This window comes from Apaloderma vittatum, unplaced genomic scaffold, assembly GCF_000703405.1.
Source record: "Apaloderma vittatum isolate BGI_N311 unplaced genomic scaffold, ASM70340v1 scaffold7724, whole genome shotgun sequence".
NCBI classification, from domain to species: Eukaryota; Metazoa; Chordata; class Aves; order Trogoniformes; family Trogonidae; genus Apaloderma; species Apaloderma vittatum.
This window is the reverse complement of record NW_009714282.1, coordinates 1-22,543: the sequence shown is the minus strand read 5'-3', so window position 1 is coordinate 22,543 and position 22,543 is coordinate 1. Positions and strand designations below refer to the sequence as shown.

The window sequence follows — 22,543 nt, the reverse complement described above, 5'->3', positions numbered from 1 at the left end:
CCCAAAAGTCAATGGGAAGGTTATTTTATTGTTCAGCTGTATAACTGAAATTCAGAAATGTGGTTTTTAGTGCCAAGTTTGCTTTCAGGAAGCAATCTTTTCTTCTGTGATTCACGATTGTGTTGAATTGTCTAAGGTAGGACATATCAGCTTGAAATTACAGTCATGTGCTATGGGAACCCAAAGGGAGACTGTGGAACTAGATCTTCCCCAGCATGATAAACAGCTGGTAAAAAATTAAGCCAACTGCATTTCCAAGTAAATCCTGGAATGCAACATGCAAAACAACACGTGTCCATTCAGAAATCCTCAAAAGACCATTTCATCAAGCAGATTAGCTACCTCAGATGAAGGACATTATAATCAAATCCGCAATTTGCCATCCAGTTACCTTTCTAGGTCTTCTTTTCTTTGACTTCCTTATTTTCCATGATTCCAACAGGAACTGAGAATACTCAACACCATAAAACAGGTGAGACTTCCAGAGAGTATGACAGCAGGCACTATCTCCAGACTTGAACTAAACAAATAAATTTCTCCTGATGCTTAAGAGGTTTTTTCCTAAGACACCCCACACTCACCTCTTTTGCTTTTGTAGTGTCACTTCTGACTCTTAATGTGAATGATATACAATATGTGAAAAATTCTGCCACATGTATTAAACTGCAATACTCTTACTCAATCTTCTGCACATACCTTTGGAGACATTCACACAACTGCCACATGGGTGAACAACAAGACAGAAACTTTAACAAAGCTCTGGAAGGCTGACATACAGATTTTATATATATATATATATAATATTCACAAGAGCAATTGTTTTATCTTAAAACCTTTCTAAAACAGGCATATACTGCAGGCTTTGGCAGTAGAGAGAAAATATTACGGGATCCAGCCTTACTTTGTTTTTCTCATCCAAATATACACATTGTTATAACAGAGGAATAGTTGCAACTGAAATTATTACTGCTGCTTGATGACGAAAACACCTCATATACTGCTCCACACATGAAACCACTGCAAATATCCTTCTTGCCTGATCAACAACAGCTTCTCTAGGGTGAAAGAAAAGAAAAGAGGCATATACATGTTTCACTTAAAATGCAGTGTCAAAAGCAGTATTTGAAGGCATGTGTTCAAAACAGTCCCATATTGTTTTTACAGATGGAAACAGTGAAGGCAGAGAAACGGAAGAAACAAAAGCCAGCTTTTGTGAGTTCCAGAGCAATCCCTTATGATCCTGGGTCTTGTATAAGATGATTTGGAAGCTTTGGAAAGGCATTCAGGGTCTCTCCCTGAATAAGGCACTGTAACACACTGTCTTCCACGAGCCTGGCCCAGTGCCATTGCAGTTCTTGCGTAGTTCTTTGCACGTTCTGCAAGTGTTCTCTGTATATCTATATAGATATATACACATAGACATATATGTAATTTTCCATATGCTTTTCTGCAAAACATCAGAAAAACAAAATCAATTACACAACGGAATACAGAATTCAGAATATGCTAAACTTAGTACCTGCTGACATATGGCACATGCCCCAAACCAAAGATGCACTGATTCAGAAGTTATATGTATTCTAAGTCTGTAGATATGAATTATTTCTTCTCTCACAAAGTTTTTATAAAGCCCTGCCAGGAGGTCTAATGCTTGACCTTCCAAGTAGCTTCTGTCCGTTTCAAGCCCTGTCATCTTTTCAGCATATTAGGACTGTTCTTAACAATTCCTTGTGTCATTCTCTATGACAAAACTAAACACTTTTTTCAAGTCTTAGAGCTGAGATCTCCAAGATCAGAGAGTAGCGTCTTCAACCTCTTCATTTTTGAACACAAAACACTTAAGAGATGCATTAAGCAGATCTTTATTCTTCTTATGGAAAAATGCACATTCTTCAAACGTCATTCTCCATCTTTTCTTCTGCAGCTGAAAAGAGACTCAACTAAAGACAGTGGCTGGTCAAATTGTTTATGGAACACTGAGATCTCAATTTCAATTACCAGGCTGGCATCATCAGCAGAATCACAACCTGTAACCGGCAAAGGCCTTTCAGTGCATCTGCGTAAAGTAAGCAATGAACCCTCACCAAACTCAGCAGCAGGAAAAGAACAGGCTGTTGTGAAAACCGGCTGCGTGGAGCAGGCATTGATCCAGCCCTGCATACCACCTCCAAAAGTGACCTGAAGTAGATATTCTTTCCAAAAAATATGCCAAGTATGTCTTCCCACTCCAAGTGGTCAGTGATTTAAGGACTGCTTGCGACAGAGGTTGTAAACTTAATGCCATGTTTGACAGACACCAATGAGTCTATCTTCCTTTAATTTCTCTAGTTTTTTTAATCTATCAGCTCACATGGTCTTCTGCACCAGTAAGCTTCGCAGTTTGTTCTTTATTTTCCTTTTGAGCTGGTTGCTTAAATATATCATCAGATACTTTTTCTTTTTTTGCTATTAGAATTAGTAAATAATGACCTTCATGTTTACCTGTTGTGACTGCCATGGCTATAAGCAGAAGCCGCTATGAGCAGTCCACTGCCTCTGATAAAACACGGATATATACTGACTGTTTCATTTACAAAATGTATTTTCAATCCTTTTTGATTCTGCAATTCCCAGTCAGGTTTTAGTGGAAGTCTTTGACTCTAGGGCTCAGACACCCATGTTTCAATCATATTTGTAAATTGGAATTTTTTACACGAGAGTCTGAGAAGTGGGTCCTGAATTTAATTAAGCTACAGTTGTTACCTCCCACATGATGTGACTGTGTGAGTTCATGTTTTAGCTCAGCTCTTCCTCCTCTTCCTCATCTTCCATTTCCTCTTCTGAATCATCCTTATTCTTTGAACTGTTGCTGAATTCAAGATTCCCTTCAATATCCAGTACCTGTAAGTGCTGTAGGTTTTGGAATGTACTTTCCTTCAGTGCTCCAACTGCAATCTTATTAAACCTTTAAACAAACAAAAAGGCCTTCCTGTTAAAATAAACCCATTTTAATATCCAACACAGAAACGAGAAGACTAGGAGGAAGCCATTCTGCAGAGTTAAGTAGGCTTACACAGACTCGAGTTACTCTAACTTTACACTGATCCACAACAGCACTCCAGGAGCACAGACTCCTCTGGACGGAAACAGGATGGGAAAGCAGGCACTGATTAGCAAGCAGGCCAATGCAGTTGCCTGAACAAAGATTGCTGACAGCTCTCTGTACCATCACCATTTTCTGCAGAAAAATATCAGAAAACATTAAGTATCGCCCATTGATTTCAAGTTCACTGACCAAAGTTTCAAAAAACTATTTTTCTGCACTCCATCCTCCTCTTCATCCTTCTATAATTGCGTTCTACAAGGAAAAAAATCATAATATTGGAATTCTTCCTCTCTCAGTATTCTGCTTTCTCCTTCCCAGAGAGAAAAGGCATCTGCTCCATAGCCCATATTTCAAAGTCTAACTTGATTTTTCATGAGATTTTTGTTATCCCTCGATAGTTTAATTCTTCTCCCACAAAACTCAACATACTGGTACAAAGTGTCCCTTTAGAAACAAAGCAATAATTTTTAATCTGTTTTTTTTGTTTCCAAGAATATAAATAAACTAATCTCACATATACTGCTTGGTCTGTTACCCTCAAACATTCTTAAAATCGTATTATTTCTAATATTCCAAATGCATATTATTTTCTTCACAGCATTGCAGTGATTAACTGCCTCCCATTCAAAAATACAAGTTAGATTGGGTGGAGTTGCCTCCTAAATACGTTAGCAAAACAATTCTGCAAATTCCTTTTTTCTCTTTATATAGAAATATAGAATGTGGTTTGTGGTTTCTGGTTCGCATTCAGGCATTCACTAAAATCTCATAAATGTGAGCAGCTGAGTAGACAGACTGCTCTAATTTACACCAGATTTTGTAATTTTATTTGCTTGGTATGGATTCATTCATCCAAAAAGGTATGCTTCAGAACTACTCAGAACTACAGAACAGTTTAGCTGCACACAGACAAAACAAGGCCATTATTTAGTCTTGTGCAACAAGCAGCCTAGGTTTTTTCAATACATCCATTGGATCAGCTTAATCAAATATTCTGTAGCATTCATAAATTATGTCTAAGCAATATTTTCAATAGTATTCCATCAGATTAAAATTGAATATATTTCTAGGCCAGATTATGGCTTCACTTCTGGAAGTATAAATCTATGCTTAAACCAGGCATACTTCTGTGAGTTTACAATAGGTGTAAAAAACATCAGTATCTGTCATCTATAAAAATAAAATCCTCATCTGACTTACAGAGTACGAAAAAAAAACAAGCAGAAAATCTTCTAAATTTAGTTACATAATTGTCACAGTTGCGACTTGTCATTTGTTTTTGATGAAACTTTCAGGGGAAAGTGCACAACTTGAAGATTACTCATACACACCTCACTACAGGGGGATTTTGTCAGAATCCAAGGCTAACGGGCACAGCTGAAGCTGTAGTCCTACAAGTGAACTGTAAACTTGTAGCTCACAGCTGAATACTGGAATATAATATAATGTTAAACATTAATTTCCCAGAATTTCTAACATGCTTAATCCATTCTAACAAGCACAGAAAGGAGAAACTCTAAGAACTGAAAGAGCTTATTACGTGTATCCATGTCTTCTCTGAGCAGATGAGCAAAATTTCATCATACATTCCTATAAAACAAAGTTGCTTCTTTAGAAAGTTAAGATTTTAAATACTTTCTAATAAGTAGACAAAGTTATAAAGTGGATGAAGACGAAAAAAGTCTTGTGTGCCGAAGGAGAAACTTGACCTTACCTGAGGTAAATCCCCTTTATATTGGGTGTGGATTCAAAAGCATTCTCTGAAACCGTTGTGATCTTGTTGTTCTGAAGGTACAGATATTCTAGAGATTGTGGCAGGTCCAATGGGATAGAAGTCAGCTGGTTGCCAGCCATGTCTAGTGACTGCACGGGAGAGACAAGGGGTAAATATTAGCAGTACTCCAAAAAGAGATTTAAGTTTGACCACACATGAGCTTCCAAAGGCTGGCTCCGTACACACCCCTGCCTCCTTTGGAAGTTTATCCATTGCTTTTATATATATATATATACACATATGCATACACATGAGTCTGTAAAAATACATATATATACATGCACACACACAATTATAAAAAACTTAGTATAGCAATAGTGCAGAGGTGAGATGTTTAGGCAATGTTTATCCATGATTTTTTGTGTTTGAAAATCATCTGGAAATGGGCTTTATTTTTCAGGTGGTATTTGGTTAAATCTGCTTCAGAACCTCTCCCTCCTGGTGAGCTCAGGAAAATGACACCCTATGTAGAATGGAAATTGCAAATTGTCAGCCATGCAGAAAGGTTCAGTCTGAGTTCATGGTGGAAAATCTGAAGTTGCTATAGCATAAACTAATTTAAACTACATCTAATTTGCATCAAGGTAAGTGTAGCCATGACAATTCTGCTCTCTTACACTGCTAGTTATATATCATGATTTGACATGAAACATCATGCTGTTATGGAGTTCCAACATTTCTTTATCTCTTCTTTAGGTGCATTAAAAGCAGACTGTATTTCAGATATGGATAAGAATTCTTCAGAAGCTGCTATTGCAAACACTTTGCTAGCTAAGGTTAGTAACTAGTTCGAATTGCACATAAAACACCTGGAAATAGTCTGACATGGAGACTGTATGAAGACATCAGGCCATGATAACTTTTCAGGTGAATTTTATGCAAAAAAAAATTATGGATCAAGAGGTGTTTTTTGTTACCCTGTATTGTAGCATTTTCATAGCACCTAGCTGACACACTCATTCCACATTATTCAAAGCTACATTTCTGCAAATGATTGTCATAATTTCAGTGATTTTACTCTCCACATAATCCCAATCTGGTAAACAATTATGTAAATGTCTAGTTTGGCAACTGCAGATAGTCTTCAGCGATTTCCATGGAGACAGTGTGGAACGATCATATTCTAAGTACAGACACGACCAGGACCTTATGTGATGGTTATTTGTCCAATCCACTCCAGTGCACCAACTCATCAATTGCACAGTTAAGCTGTTAGTGATGAAAAACACTCATACCATGGAGATAACAAGTAGTTAACACTCTTCCAGAAAAAAAGCAACAGCAAAAAATGCTCCATTAGTTTAACAGAAATTTAAGTATGTGCTATTGTCTTAACCTTGTTTAACACGAACAGGGTTTGCTGTGGGGTAGGTACAGCTGAAAGGCCAGTGCTTGATTCAGCAAGGCGTGACGCTGACTACAACGGAGTTGTAAGCAAAGTAAGCAAAGTAACTATGAATCAGGTCTTTCAGGAGAGATTGTCATTCCAACCAACAACTACAGCTGCGTAACAGGTCTCATGACCCATTTTTGTTTGAAAAAACCACACCCAGGTGACAAGTGCCTACTTTGTATCAAGCTACTGCAGTAAAACAATTCCAGCATCTGTAAATCTCAACAGTGCCTTCCTTAGAGACACACACACACACGTGTGTATCAGTGAGGCACCAAACAAATGCAAAATGTATTTCTAAAGCCCTGAACCAAACCTGCAGCTGACGCAAACCAACAGCTCTGCAGATACTGTTGCTGCATTGCTGACTCGCATTAACTCAAAAACAAGCTATTCTTTATTCCCAGAAATAACAGAAAGGGAAATGTTCACATAAACTTTTGGATTGCCTGAAAACACAGTGGGGGCAGTGTGATATATGCTTTGCATCCCTTATTCCTGATCTGCTCTGAGATGTACAAACTTTGCCGGTGCAGTGACCTAACCACGTGCACCCTAGTTGGCTGCCATATGACACAGGTAATACCTTTTACTGCAGGAAACAGGCTCTTGCCTAAAAGGAAATGCAGACAAATCCTTCAGCCAGCATAACAATCTCAAAAGGTCATTTTGCACAGCACAAATGTGATTGTGCCTGCCCGCCTTATGGTTTGTGTTTAACTTTCTCCAGCAATTAAGCAAATGAGAAGACCACTGATTGAATCCAGACCTCCTAGCTGCTATCCAGGTGCCTCGGCCAGCTGAGCTGCTAAATCCAACAGCTTGGCCTGTCTGACTGTAAGCTGATGTGGGGGCTTTGAGAATTAAGAGTGCTTTTGTTTATGCATTCCTTCCTCCTGCTGTCTCTCCTCTGAGCTGATTTTGAATCTTTTGGGAGACAAGCTATGTGAAAGGCATAATTTCAGTTTTAATGACAACATTCACTAAGGTTTATCTGAAAATATAGGACACCATTAAGGTTCAGAAACAAAAATGCCTTTACATTTCCTAGACTTAGCAGTCCATGACAGATCACCACCCTGTTCAGCAGCGGGAGGTTCCCACCTCTGACACAACAGCACATCGTTTCTACTCTAGAAACAGAGAGTGTAACACTTAGAACACAAGCCCAAAACACGAGGACCAGGCACATCTATTATTGGACCCATACAAACTTAGGCTTAGGCAGACAGACAAGGACATCAGTATTACCAAAACAGTTAGAGAATATTATATTTCTACCTGGAGACTGCTGAGTTCTCTCCATGCTCTTGAATAAATTGAATTTACTTTCAGCTTATTGTTGCTCAAATACAGTTCCCGCAGCTTTGTCATTCCGGACAAAGTCCCTTTTGGGATGATGCTTATCTCATTCTCCTTCAGCTTCAGTATCTGCAAGTTCTTTGGAAAGCCAAAGGGCACCGTGTGGAGATTGTTTCCAGAAAGATCCAAGGACTTTAATTGCCTCAGTTTACGGAAGGCCTCCCGATGAATCTGGGGACTTTTGAGTTTATTGTAGCTCAGATTCAGCTCTTCGAGGAAGTAAGTGGTAGCAAAGTCATTCCTGTTAATCTCAGAGATCTGGTTATGAAGGATCATAAGTGTTTTCACTCGCCGGGGCAGCCCACTGGGAATCCTTTCGAGCATGTTGTTGTACAGGTGGACAGTGTGCAGCTTCTTCAAGCCCTGGAAGGCTAACGGGTGAATACCTCGCGCTTTTAATTTGTTATTGTGGAGCAGAAGGTACTCCAGGTTCTTAATTTGGGTCAAAACATCTCTGCCAATCACCTTAATTGCATTCTTCTCCAGGTGGAGGAGGACGATGTTTCGAGGTAAACCACTTGGGATTTGTGAGAGGTTATTGCTGGATAAATCCAGATATTCAAGACTAGACAATTTCCTTGGGAAAGCAGGAAAGAAAACACTCTCCATTTAGATTCTGCAAGGTGAAATAATAACCAGCTTCCCCTAGGATTTTAAAATCTTTGCTTTAAAGACTGTCTGCCCAGCACAACTTCCACTACCGCCCTTTTTTTATCTCATGATATGACTCATGTGGACAGCAAAACACGGAGATCCCACACTGCTGTTAGGGGTTAGGACTAGGTGCTGCCGTTACTCCCCAGCTACACTAGCAAGAGAACCTGCTAGAGGCCACAAACATCCAAACTGCCACCCGTCTGAGACCAGAGATCAATTTTGCAATCTACTGTTCTTTCATTTGACACCACAGATAAACAATTTCAATGAACAAATACCACAAGAAAGATGCCATGGGAGCACCATTAGAACACAGATTTTAGCTTTGGGTTTCACAGAAACATAGCCTGAGCATGAGTAATTTCTGTCTCTCTGAAAGTGTATATTGAAACTGAAAAGTAAGTCTGCTTTTTAGATGATGAAGTATTACTCTTAAGAAAAGCAGAAATGCTAATTCAGTGTCCTAGGCTAAGGTAGTGAACTTCTCCTGACCCTCCAGCATTATGGAAGTGAGTCAGGGCTAGAGCTGCTTTGTGTAAGCCACTGAATCTGGAATCCACAGACTCAGTCAAAGCTAAAATAAATCCTCAGACCAGCCACTTATACCAACTGGAGTTGGATCAATGGAATTATATGCCAGAACTGAAGTGCCCAGTACTCCCTTGTAGTTCAAGGAGTTCAAATGAAAGTTCTAATCTGCACGGCACTACAGAACCCACTGCAGACGACTAGAAAGTTTTCAGGAAATGCAAAAACAATTGCATTCAGGCATTACCTACTGGTTACTACACCACTATTAACAGCTCTCAATTATTATTAAGAACACTCAATGAGCAAATACGCTCTTTGGGTAAAGCACTTGATTGCTGCAAGTTGTAATGTCTTCCCAGGTTGGGTACCTCTCAGTGGCACTATGCTGTGCTGTACAGACAGTGTCACGAGAATAAGGGGTAATATCCACCCCCTCCACTGACTGCGACTGGTGCCTCAGTTATAACCATGGTTCTCTATTCATCCAAATATTAACAGAAAGTATATGTCCAATGTAACCTGGAGGCAGACACAGCACAGCTGTTGTAAATTACTAAGGGAGTGGGAAGTGGAAAAGGAAGGCACAGTTTTGTACATTTTCATGTCTGGAGATCAGAAAAGTTTATAGAATTAAGTTATGGACAGGACAAATGATTCGATCTGGATTTAAAGGTAGAATAAGGGTAGTGTTCAGTGCAAGCAGAGCCACCAATGTTAACTTTTTGAAGTGCTAAGTCCCAGGCTAAATTTAGGACAGCCAAAGGCTATTTCTGTTGCACCAGCAAAGCTTTTGCAGCCATCTGCCTCTTGAGCAGCACCACTGCATCCCTGCCTCCTCCAGCAATCATCTGCACTAGGGTACAGCTGTGCCACATGGATTCACAAGTGCATATCTGTGGCTGCTTTCAAGTCACCTTCACAGAAACACTCAAGTTGCTTTAGTGAAGATGAAGGTTTGGCCTTAACTTCCGGTGAACTGTCCTTGAAACTGGAAAATTCCAAGTAACCTCACTTTTTACTGCTTTGGAAGAACAGAGACCAGCTTTCAACATTGTTATAGGTGGCCTTTTCCCAGAAGGCACTTAGTACCTGGGGTGATTTGGTCTATAGCAATCAGGAACTGAGGCAATCTGATGTTCAGTGTTGTATCTTTGTATAGAAGTATTCTGCAGTGTGAACTCAAGCCATAAACCCAGATCTTTGCTTTTGAACGGCAGCATCTGAATCTAAGACATTTCATACAGACTTAGCAGAGAAATGCGTCATGTAGCTTTTAACAAATGTACTTTTTAAGATGTACTTTGTTCAGCACAGTGGATGTATTTCTGTACCAGAGGAGGTAGACAGACAAAGAAGTACAAACTACAGATCTCAGTCTCACCAGAAAGTTTCGTTGTCCATTCCCTCATTAGTCAAGTAGTTATTCTGCAAGTACAGCTCCCGCAGACCTGTAAGTTCACTGAAGGCTCCTTTGGGAATCTTCTCTAGTTTGTTATTCTAGAGTCACCAAAAGCAGAAAGCATGTTATTTGGCATGAAGCAACACAGGACATTCAGGTTCTGCTCAACTAACACCACGCAATTAAACTCCAAGAGGGCTAGACATAAGGTATCTCAGAGCACTTTATAATTCTGCTTAAGAAATAAATAAAAATACTACACTGAAATATTACAAACTATTTTTGTTGATTCCCCATGGAATCATTGGCCTAAGGAGTTAGAATTTGCCCCCTGCTGCCCAGGCAGCTTTATTTTGTATTTGTAGTCCTTCCACCTATGTGCAAATATATAATGTAATCTAGGCAACTACCTCTGGGGTTTTGGGATCCTGGAAAACAGATTTCACCATAAGGAAGAATTAGGTTGGAAGCTGGGAACCAGCCATCCTTCCAGCATGAACAGCATTCCAAAAGGTACAGTTCCTGCAATGTAGGCTCCAAAATAATTACTCCTATCACCTTAGTGTGGTTTTGGAGTAGCCAGCAGGCAGACACAAACAAAATATAAAACTAAATTCCACTTAGAAATTCCATGCAGAAACTGTAGAAATTATAAAAGTGTATATATAAAACCTAGGAATTATAAAAGGATATATAAAGCACTGACACTGACGTCGTTAAATCTCCCACAACCCAGGTATACACAATAATGTACTGGACTGGCTGGACTAGATTCATGTGCCAACTAATATAAAGTGGTTACCACCACAGACAGATTTGGCTGAGTGTCTCAAAGAATAGTGAAAGAAAAAGAAAGAATCGTCACATCTAAAGTACACTTTTCGGACACTTCTGGTCCACTATTGGCTGTCTCTCATTACACGTTCTGCTTTTTCCCCAGTCAAAATATCAAGGTAAATGTTACTGCTGACAGGCAGTGCACTTGAAAACAAAATGTTCATTTTTCTCTTCAGTTCCTGTGCCTGTAACACGACTGGTGGCAGCAGGGAAGGATACAAGTTCAAAGTGCAGTCCTCAAAGTCTGAGACCCCTTTGGGAGATAACAATTACCTACAGATGGCAATAAAATGGAGGGGGGACTAGTAATTTCACACTTTGCAGAGAAATTCCAGCCATTCAAAGGATCAGACTGTTTGCCTTTACTTTTCCTCAAGCTGGAGAAGCCTATTTTCTAAAAGAGTTTAACAGGAATTAGCGGTGAAACCTTCAAGGGAAAAGAAATTTGGAGGCAACGTAGAACGGCCTAAGTCCAGGGGCTGATAACAGACTCCATTCCACACATATCCAAGGAGCTGTCAACACTAGGAGCAAGCAGAACCAGGACTCCTCATTGCTGCAGCTCTCCCATTGTTAATGAGGCTGAGATCTCTAGCACAGACGTGATGAAGTGTTTTTATGGAAATCAAATGACACACAATTAAAAATGCTGGAAACTAGTTAATACCACAACTTCTGCTCTTCCACTATTGCTGAAGAAGTTGTAGCAGTGAAGTATGACTGATCCAGATTTTCTCTGTGTTGTCTGAATTGCCAGCTCGGTAGCAAACAAAAATCCCTGATGTTAGGAAACAGCAGTCTATGTGAAACAAGCTAGTGAGCAAAGCCAGTACATAGTGGGCAAGCAGCTGTTAGGAAAAACAGCAGTGTCAGTGGCAAACTTAACTTGGAAGCCAACAACTGGATGGCCATGGAGGAAGATCTACCATCTTGTGCTAATATCTATTAATATCATTATATGCAGGGAAAAGACCACCAATACTGCCTCACAGGCATTTGCAACGCATTGCCCTGAAAACACAGAAAAGCACTTCTGTCTCCTGTGAGCATTTTGGTGTTTTGCAAAAACACGTTGTTATTATGAACAAAATTAAAGCCATTGGAGACAGCTACTGTTGAGGATATAGCAGGCGAGTCTCACAGTGGGCCTGGGAATGTTTCCAAGTACACTGAAATGGCTTGGCTGTGTGGTTTGAATCCCACACAAACGCAGTACTTTGTCACAACCATAAAGGAATACAAAAACATGTTATCATTACCTTTAAGTGTAATTTATATAGTGCAGGAGGGAGATTCTTTGGAACGTACTTCAAGAAATTGCTGGACATGATGAGTATCTCCACATTATTGGAGCCATTGAACATGTTATCAGGTAACCCAGCATCTGAAAGCTTATTGTTATGAAGATACACAGATCTGTTGGAGGGAGGAAAAAAAAAAGGTGAGGTTAAACAGATAGTGAAACCTGGGCTTTTGTGTTTAGCAAGAGAAAGCTGTTTATAAACTATATTTCAATCTTTTCTTCTTTCTTTGAGATAATTAGATTTGGTTTTAAAATGTACCCTTTAATTTATCAAGGGATATAGATGCAAACCAAATGGTTAGTTCAAGTACTCCAAAATTGGTCTATTCAAAATCCAAACCCCCACGTGAATACAGAAATTCACAAGTAGCTTTAATTTCTTAGCAAGAAGCAGAATCTAGGATTGTGGAGTGCTTTGAAACAAAGAATGTCAGTGTGGTGACCTCACTTGAGAGGGTTAGAACTAATCTCTGATTAACAGATATGCCACCAGTTTTAATTTCTATTTGGAATCATATCTGGGTTTCTTGGGCTTGCAAAATCAACCTGCTCTCTTAACAAAAGGCCTTCTCTCATCCTTCCATTCTTTCTGCTCCCATGAGGACTGGAAATACCCCACGAAACAGTCTCTCTCCTACTCCTAGAACTCAGAAAGGCATAGAGTACTGACAGAAAGACAGCAGATTTGCTCAGCCTGGAATAACTTTTTAATTGACTTTTGGGATTGAAAGAAAGAGGGTTTCTTATCTTCCCTTTGTCCTTCTTACTTTTAACCTTTAATATTCACAGAAGAGTTTCTCCAATCAGATTTTTTAAAACGGATTAAGTCTTGCTTACACAGGTTTCAGTTCAGTATAAAACAATGGCCCTCTATGAACTTATTCCTGTTTTTCATAGGCTTAACTGCTAAATGAATTAATTTGACTTCTTTTTAACATGGAATCACAGGATTTTACTGACTGATTACTTCTTCCTCTCCTGTGTTTACCCCAAGATATGGCAGGCAGCTAAAATTGTAGAGACAGGTTAAGACTGCAAAACAGCACAGTGTCAAAGTGTGCTTTTTTAACTTCTTCTTGGACTCTCTACCAGTTGCAGGGAACTTGGCAACACCTTTCTGGAAGGAAGGAAGGAAAGGCTCAGTACAGAAACACAACCATGTGATCACACACTCCAGGGAGTTCAGAGCCACACTGAAAATATTGTTCACCCTGCACGGTCAGTGGTACTTTTAACTCACAAATATTTGCCTTTCTGAAAACCATGCTTTCCAAATGATCAGTCTGAGACCATGAACTCTGCTGGGAGCAAATATACCAACTGAAACAACTGTGTTAGGATTTTATACAGCAACCTTGGAAATCAATGAGTTACTGATTAAAACTAGTGTTGATATAGGAGAGAGTGAAAATCACTTCAGAAGAGTGAAAGAATTTTAATATGAAATCAAAATACCACAACTTCTGCAACTCAGTTTAAGGAATAACACATGTATAAATCTAGCTTCTTTCATAGTGAGATATTGCCAGAAATCAGTGAGTGACTCATCCTTTCAGCTACCAAGAGCCTACAAGACTAAAGGCCTAGTAAGTACAGAGTAGCTTCAGCTGTCAATGAATTCAGTGGGAATGGAGAGTTCATCACAAGACTGGGCTCTGGGAGCTCACTGGGTCAGCTATCATTAACCGTTTCCAAACTTGGATGTGTAAATTGCTACCGACAGAGTTTGAGATGTCTTTGCAGGATTTAGATGCCGCAGTGTCCGTACAGATTACTCAAAACACTTTTGGAAAAAAATACCATCTCTCATAGGAGTCCATCTACGTGCATCTGAATTTGAGATGTGCTGCACTGGATCCAGCTTAGAAACTCCACAACCTGAAACTAGCAGAGAGACCTCTGAAATTAGACCTGAGGTTATGAGCCACCTCTGAAGGTGGTGAAGTGCTTAGCTTCAATATAGTTGATTTGTATTCAACTGCACCAAGTACTCTCAACTTTATTCTATCTTTTTAAATGAATGGACTATATAAAACTAGACATTTATGCCGTTAATCTCCATTTTGAGAAACTAAAGCTGCTCCTTTCGATTCACAACTGATACACAAACAAAATGGAGACAATTTAATTTTTATCTACGAAAAAGTATCCAGCAGTTAGTAAAAGCCCTTGGAATGTGTTTGTGTGAGAGATTATTTGATCTTTCATGCTGAGAATAACAAATAGTCAGCTTCTTTCCAAAAAAAACAAGCAGGCAATAACATGGTTTAGCCAGATAGTTTCTTATCATTCACCAACAGCATCCAAGCAGCGGCAGAACCCTATCATTGTTTTATCTCCCGAACTCTTACCTCAAGTTTGGTTTCTGTCCAAATGTGAGCCCATATATCTTAGTGAGATAATTGGCTGCAAAATCTGCACTGATCAAGGTATTTGGTAGGAATTTTGGAGCCACTGTTAGCTGTAAAAGAAATATGCAGGGGAATTCCAATTAAATACAAGAAATGTTTTAACCAAGTATTACACCAGCAACCAAATACTTGCAAATTTATTTTCTCTAAACAGGCAAAAATAATTTAAATTGAACGCTGATTGCCTGAATGAAAACAAATTGTTCTCCCTCAGTAATCTCTCCAGGAAGCAGACAGATTTTTGCTTGAAGATATGTGAATGTTTGTTTTGGTTGGAAAAGTCTTGTCTCTTTTTGGTGGAAGAAATCAAGAAATTGTTATTCAGAGAGCAAACACTTTGCTTATTATTGTCCCTAATTCCTCAGTCTGCCGTGCCAAAAAAAACCCAACCTCCTCATGGTGGCCTACTACATACTCATCTTATAAAAGTATACTGGGAGGGGGGTAAGTGTCACTTCCTATGTCTATTCCAATATTTCATCTTTTCAATGGAGGATTCAGGTTCCCAAAGGACAGAGATGCTTCTGAGACAAATGATGGAATATCAAACAGGACTTCAAAGCAAAGACTTACTACTGTACGGTGATACTTTGTTCATTAAACAAGTGATGAATCAGAAACAAAATACAGAAAGGCTCTGTCTCCAAAACTTTATAGTTGATGAGAGACAGGATCTGATGTGTTTGCTCCTGGTCTCTTGCTATTTTTATCAGTGATTTTAGAAAATGATGCTAGGAACATCTCCATCTGAATAAAAATCAGTGGAGTGAAAACTAATGATCAAAAAAGCTCAGCTTTACAGAACATCCAGATAATACAACAGCTAGGTTCACTGAGTGGCTGTTAACAGCAAAGTCATCCACCTAGAAACCAAGAGTACAGGTTACAATATAGGTTGAAGGATAGTGTCCTGGAAATCATAAGCCTAGAAGACTTACACATCAAGATTAAGGCCTTAGGAAATAAATTATTAACACAATGCTATAGTAGCTATGATCCCTGAGTACCTAAGACCACCGAATTGCAGCAGGCAGGTGCAATCACCGTGAACACAGATGTTCACTATAGTATTAATGAGATCACTCTTAAAATATTTTTATGTACACTCTGAAGGGTTCTGGTGAGAATTTCTTTTCTAGGGAAATACTGAATTCTTTGTCATCTAAAGTTTTGAGATCAGGACAGGAAATGCTGGGCAACATAAGAGATCTGGCTTCAATCTTGAAATTCTTTGAATCTGTAAAGCTTGTTCCTCACAGCACTTTTAGGTGAAACAGAACTTAGTCCTTACAGCCAGCAAGGTACAGCAAGACTCACATGATGAGAAAATATATTTTTCAAAATTTTATTACCAAAAAACTGCAATTGATTATTCATAACAGTGTAAAACCAAAAATATTTAAAATATTAACAATGTGTGAGAGAACAGACACTTTACTGGAGAACTGACTAACCCAAGCCTTAATCTATGTATTTAACTAAGGGGATGCTCAGGTCTCTTTCTACTAGTTTGCCAAGCGTGCATTTATGGACTATCTCCATGAACTTACTGAACTTATAATACAGTCCTATCTTTTAAAAGATGGAAGTACATTATTCACTGTTTTTCATTTTCACCTGTGTCAAAATCTTCATCCTCAAGGGGTCCTAAACAGCTAACGGTCACAAATACAAACAAGACTTTTCCCCCAAATCACACTCCAATCAGTACTTCCAGACAGTACATAAGCAGTGGAAATTCTACATATTACTACAGTCACCATAGTACTGCTCTTGGCTTCACCACTAATCTCTCACCTCCTGACCTGGGAGATATGATTTCAGGCAAAGGATAAAGGCCCTCATCAGTGACTAGGAAGGTCTGACAGCGCCTCAGAAAGGAAGAAGTCTCTACCGTGACATAATACTGAGAATTCAGACACAGGAAACAGACTTAATCACTTTCATACATGGTGGTATACTAAAGTTTTTCTCCTGAAACACGGTTTATTAGGTCATAACTTTTATAAAAAACAAAGGGCATGGCTCAGGCATGTGAAATGAGAGACACCAGAACCACAAGAAAGAGGAAAGAGAAAGAGAGGTTTCATCCAAAAAGCTTTTTCACTTGCTCAGGACTTTGCTTTGGCATTGCAGCACTTAGTCATGAGACTAACTGACCTTCCCTGTTTGACTGCTTGAAGGATTAATGCTGAAATGTTGTAACTGTTAGCAAAAATAAAGTTGATTGAGTAGCTTTGTCTAGTATACTGTCTAATAAGTAGTAAACTGCATTTCTCCAGCTGCAATTTTCTTACAGCTTGACTGCTGGATCTTCATAAGGCAGACAGTGTTTCTCCACTTCTAACTAATGAGTTAAAAATGAACTCAGAAGGATTATAAATACGTTATTACCAGTTTTGGAAGTTTTGTTGCTTTAACAAACTTTGGGATATAGTACCGGATCCAGGTGAATCCCATATCACTTTGGGCACACAGGGAAATGTAAAACATTCTGTGGCCAAAATCACCATAACAATAACAAGCTGGGACCTGGTCTACAGTTTGGTGGAAGAGATTTATGTTATTAACAAGACTTACTGTGGATACTACATGATAGATATAAATTCTGAGGGTGGGGTGAAAAAAATAAAGAGGAAACTACAGCATCCGTTCTTTACTTGAAATACTTGTTACTCGTAAGCGACAGAAGGCTTTATTCTGGTATTTCTTTTCTCCAACCAACTATGCTAGTTTAATGAAAGATAATTCAGCTACATCTGATGGAATCACAACTGAAGATAAAGCAGCATTACGATAATCCATAAAACAAGGAGCAAACTACCAGCAAATCCCTGCTCTCCTCCAGACACCAGTCTCTTGATCTGCACTGTTTCCTGCTGCAGAGTGGATGCAGTTTGAAGCCAATCTGGTTTGTCCCAGCTTGTGATTTATAAAGAAATGTATTATTTTTCTGGGTCCACAACTTCTCACTATAACTAGTTCTGACATTCGCTGATGTTTGCATTTTCTTTTGGGATCCTTTTCTCTCTGCAGCAAAGCCAGAAAAACCAAACACTTTGTTTTGTCACACAGGGAAAATTGGAGTGCAAAGTTCTGGAATATTAGTCACAGTCTGGCTTGTTCATTTTTATGGAGTTACTAACTGCCAAAATTGTTATATGGAAATGGTGCTTGAAAGGGCGAAAAGAACACAATGTTACTGTACTAAGGAATGGCTTCTATTCTCAGTACTCCATGCAGAAATCTATGGAGTGATTCTGGATATGTCTTGGCCCAACTGAAACTTGAATGTGGCTACATATATATATAAACAAAACATGAAAAGGTCACTGATTTTAAAAGGATAATGTAATGTAATGTAATGTAATGTAATAAATATACAGACATGCATATAAATATATATAGACAGAGAGGGAAGGGCAGGGATTTTGTAGACAAAAGAAACTCTGATGTTTTAATTTTTCTGTGGCATTCCAATTTCCTCTGTAGCAAATAGTTGTAGAGGATTACTGGGGATAAAGAAAGTCATAACTGGAACCACCCAGATGTAAGGCTATGTGAAAATTATTTCATTTCTTAGCCTCAGCAGCAAAGATGTGCTTCTGTCATGACATCCAGCTTGTGCCATTAATAGGAAAGCACCTAGGATTTTCTCCCTTAAAAAAGAAATTCAGCTCCTTCCACTGCAGCTAGAAGAATAAATTCGTAACTTAGGCAGTTTCACTGTGTGGGGGTATCCCTGCTCCACACCAAACCTAATAAGAACAGGAGTCAGGGAAAACTGGATAGCTTTTTACAGATCTTGATAGCTCAAACACAGGTATTAGGATGTGTTTGTTCACAATATTTTCAACCAACCTCATCTGATGAGATATGCAGCATTTCACATCATTGCCTCACAGCTTATTCGCATACAGGCAGCTGCCAAATCTGCAGGCAGCTGATCCAAAGCCTACTGAAGACAGTGGTAATTTATAATTGCAGGAGCTCTCACAAATAAATGTTCAAAATATATCAGCATGTGTACCTTCTAATTTTTTAGCTGACTGTCTTGACCTTACATGAACCTGCATTAGATTATCTCTTTAGTACAATTTTACTTCTGTAGGATATATATTTTAAAAGAATTTAAGGGCTGTTTAACTTTCAGAACTTGATTAGAAAAGAACTCTGAAAGCCCAGTGAGCCTCTTACCTTATTGTTTGCCAGGTACAGGTAATTCAGGTTCTCCAGATGTTCAAATGCTTCCTCCGGCAACCCTTAAAAACAGGAATAACTAATTAGTGACACTGGTACCTTATTGCCTCTCTGAATGAAAATGCCAGAGTGTAGCTTTCTCTCTCAGATAGTATTTTTAATGTGAGATTTAAATATTTTTCATTGACACTGAAACAATCTGACTCAGATCTATTGTTGCTTTTTTTCTTATTTTTTTTTAATTAATAAAAACAAACCACAGACTGTTAAGAGCAATGGAAGGCCATTACAAATCCTAAGAATGCAGGGTTTATGGCCAACCCCACCGGCAAGGGTCAGGCACAGAGCTGTGTAGCCTTGCTGCATGGCTGCTTATCAGTGCTGGCAGTAACCATGCTATCTGAGAAGTTTCTTTTGTCATTTGCTCAGGAATCTGCAAATCATTGTTCTTGGAAGGCCATAATCTGAAGTTGTCAATCTGATCTATGACCATGATGTTGCCAAAATAACACCAGTATCTGCATATCATGACCCTTCTCTTGTTCTGCACTCCCACAACCCAGATAGTCAAGCAGTAACCAGCTCAGAGAGCTGATCCAACTCAGAGCTTACCTTCCCCTAATGCTTATTAATTTGTAGCAGAATTACTCCACATCCAGCTGACCAAACAAGCATGCTGTCACCATGAAAAGGCTGTAAAAAACATTTTCACCTGGCACTTAGATAACCATAAGTCAAAGGTGAAGCTATTTCCCATGTCAAAACATATTGGAAACTCAGGGCTGCACTGAAGCATGAGAAAGAAACATCAAGCCCTAAAGGTAATAACGTCAAAGTCTGAATCTGTTAAGCACAGTCTTTCCTGTGCTATGCAGGAGTGCAATGCTTTGGGTCCCGTGCATAATATACCCACGTTCCCAATAAACGTTGTTCTCTATCATTGGAATAAGGATAGCAATAGCATTCACAGCAACTGGATGGTACACACATTAACAACAACTATATCTTTCATACTGCATATCCTCCTCTTTTATTATTTACTCAAAATCCTTTGTTTGCTTTCCTTACTAACCCCTTGCCTACTAACTCCTTCTTTTAGAAGATGGGTAGAAGTTGTCTTATTTGTAATATATGTTATTTGCATTTATACCAAATTCGACAAGGACTGAACTGGACTAAACTGCACTGACTAGACTGAACTAAACAAATGGATTAAGAAACAAGGTCAGTCAGAAGGAAATCATTCAGCATGTGGACATTTCTGGTTCTCAAGTGCATTGCATTGATGTGCCTGTGGGACCAGAGGGAGTTTCCTGGACGAGAAGATCTCACGCCACAGTACACACTGTTGCTGCCAGGTCTCCTCCACTGGTCCAGTAAGGCTGCATTCTTATACACTGAGTATTATGTTTCAGATGATAAAGTGCCTCCATGACCTGTGTGATGGCCAAAGGAGTGAAGCTTGTAGCTAACCACTCCAACCAAGCCAATCCATCACGCTGTGGCTTTCCTTATCAGCTGTCACCAGCCTCAATGCATAAGCTGGTGTCCTGGAGGCCCAGGTTTTGTCCACTTCACAGCTCTGCTGACTTACCTTTTGAAGTTAGCCTGTTGTTTTGCAAATTGAGAGTTTCCAGTCTGTAAAGACGAGCAAGCTCTTCTGGAAAGATTTCTTCTATCTGGTTATTCTAAGAAAACAGACAGTATTAATCATCAGCAAAGTATTCCAAGAAGGATACCAATAAACCCAGACTGTGAATTCCAGCAAAATTTGGAAATAAACCCACCATGTCAAATCATTGTCAAGACTTCTCTCTATAGTGAGCCAAACTCAAGTCTCAAAACCAAGACATCCAAACCCAGCAGCATTTGAAGACCTGCAGCAAGTTTTGTAGCTTGTGCTTATCTCTAGAAATATCCAGCTGGTAGCACACAAAGACTATGACTATGCCTAGTGAGGCCTATAATCCATCTGCCTCAGAAACCTTGTAGCTGCAGCAAAGAATTTGCTCCAAAGGTTGGCACTGTCGATTTTGAAGTTCGTCACCTCTGTTATTTACGTGTTGTTTTAAAAACAACTTGGCCTGGGCAGGGAGAATCAAATTGGCCTCACTTTCTCTTGCTTCACTGTCAGAGGTGACTGCCATCAGATGTTCATTAACATACTTACTCACATTTTCACCATTAATGAGTTTTCTAGTGTTCTAGCATCTAGGGGACCTGTCAAGGACTCATGGTGTTGGAAGCCAGGCCAATACACAGAAAGTGACAGCTGCTGCTCCAAAAAGCTTCTTTGCTTTTGGCATTAGAGGCAGGAGACATGGCTAGCACATGCCTGGGATAGATCTGCTGAGGAGGGTGCCAGCTTACATTACAGTTTTTCTAACTATGCTGCACTTGGATGGAAAGCTCTGAACAAAATCTGCATTTCATCCATTGAACAGAACTGGCAAATTGGAGAAATAAACTAAAAGCAGTTAGTTAAGGGCCAAAGAGGCACTGAAAAGCCTGGAACTACTGCCACGGCTCAGAGGAGGAACAGTCACAGGGTTGCCACGCTCCAGCCCAGCCCAAATCCTCAGGTGTCAGAGCACAGCCAGGGAAAGGATACTTGTTCACACACTTGTCATAGGGATTGATAAACAGCAGAGTGTGGAAGCCTGCTGACAGTCTAGGACAGACAGCTGCTCCCACCTGAAGTTTGAATCTCATGCCTTTATCCTGGACAAGACATAATGTCTCTGCAGCAGAACCATTTGCTGCAGGCATGACATTAGTCTCCCGGCCACAGGCAGCCCAGCAAGCCCAGCACCAGCTGTCTGGACGTCACATGAAATGCCACTCACGGTTTTGGCCATGTTACACCTGATCGTTGCCGAGTCCATGTGCTGCACCGTGAGACCCAAGGAAACTGGGGAATACTGGTGAGGCCTGTGTCTGGACTGGTACACTGCCTTTACAACATGTTACACAACAGGGGCAGGCTGAGAGAGTTGAGGTTTTCAGCCTGGAGAAGAGAAGGCTCTGGGAAGACCTTATAACAGCGTTCCTGTTCCTTGTAGGCCTGAAGAGAGCTTACAAGAGAGCTTGGGAGGGACTTTTTACAAGGGCATGTAGCGATAGGACTAGGGACAATGGTGTTAAACTAGAGCAGAGCAGATTTAGATTAGGCATTAGGAAGAAGTTCTTCACTACGAGGGTGGTGAGCCACTGGCACAGGTTGCCCAGAGGAGCTGTGGATGCCTCATCCCTGGAAGTGTCCAAGGCTGGGCTGGATGGGGCTTTGAGCAACCTGCTCTGGTGGGAGATGTCCCTGCCCATGGCAGAGGAGTTGGAACTAGATGAGCTTTAAGGCACCTTCCAAATCAAACCACTCTATGATTCTGCCAGAAAAATTGTCATTAATGAAGTCATTTAGCCCATCCTTTTCAGTGACACTTCAAAAAAACGTCTTCACCAGAAACAGTAATTACTAGTTTGGGCAAAAATTCTTGTCTTGGAGCTAGGAGAGAATACAGAGGAAAACTTCCTATCTTTTTTCCTCTCTGGATGTGTGGGCTGAGAATTAGGGGGCCGGTTAGCTCAGTGGTT

General features: G+C 39.8%; 1 protein-coding gene across 1 annotated transcript; it reads right to left on the bottom strand.

Moving 5' to 3' along the window:
• Nucleotides 1-758: 758 nt before the first annotated feature.
• PODN (podocan) lies at nt 759-21,906 on the bottom strand (the record flags this gene model as incomplete). Its single annotated transcript, XM_009868684.1, has 10 exons — nt 759-1,447; nt 2,743-2,944; nt 4,800-4,948; nt 7,534-8,191; nt 10,184-10,299; nt 12,298-12,454; nt 14,693-14,802; nt 18,950-19,014; nt 20,547-20,640; nt 21,799-21,906. Coding segments are annotated over 9 exons (1,626 nt in total), but the record flags the coding sequence as incomplete, so codon positions are not given.
• Nucleotides 21,907-22,543: the final 637 nt, after the last annotated feature.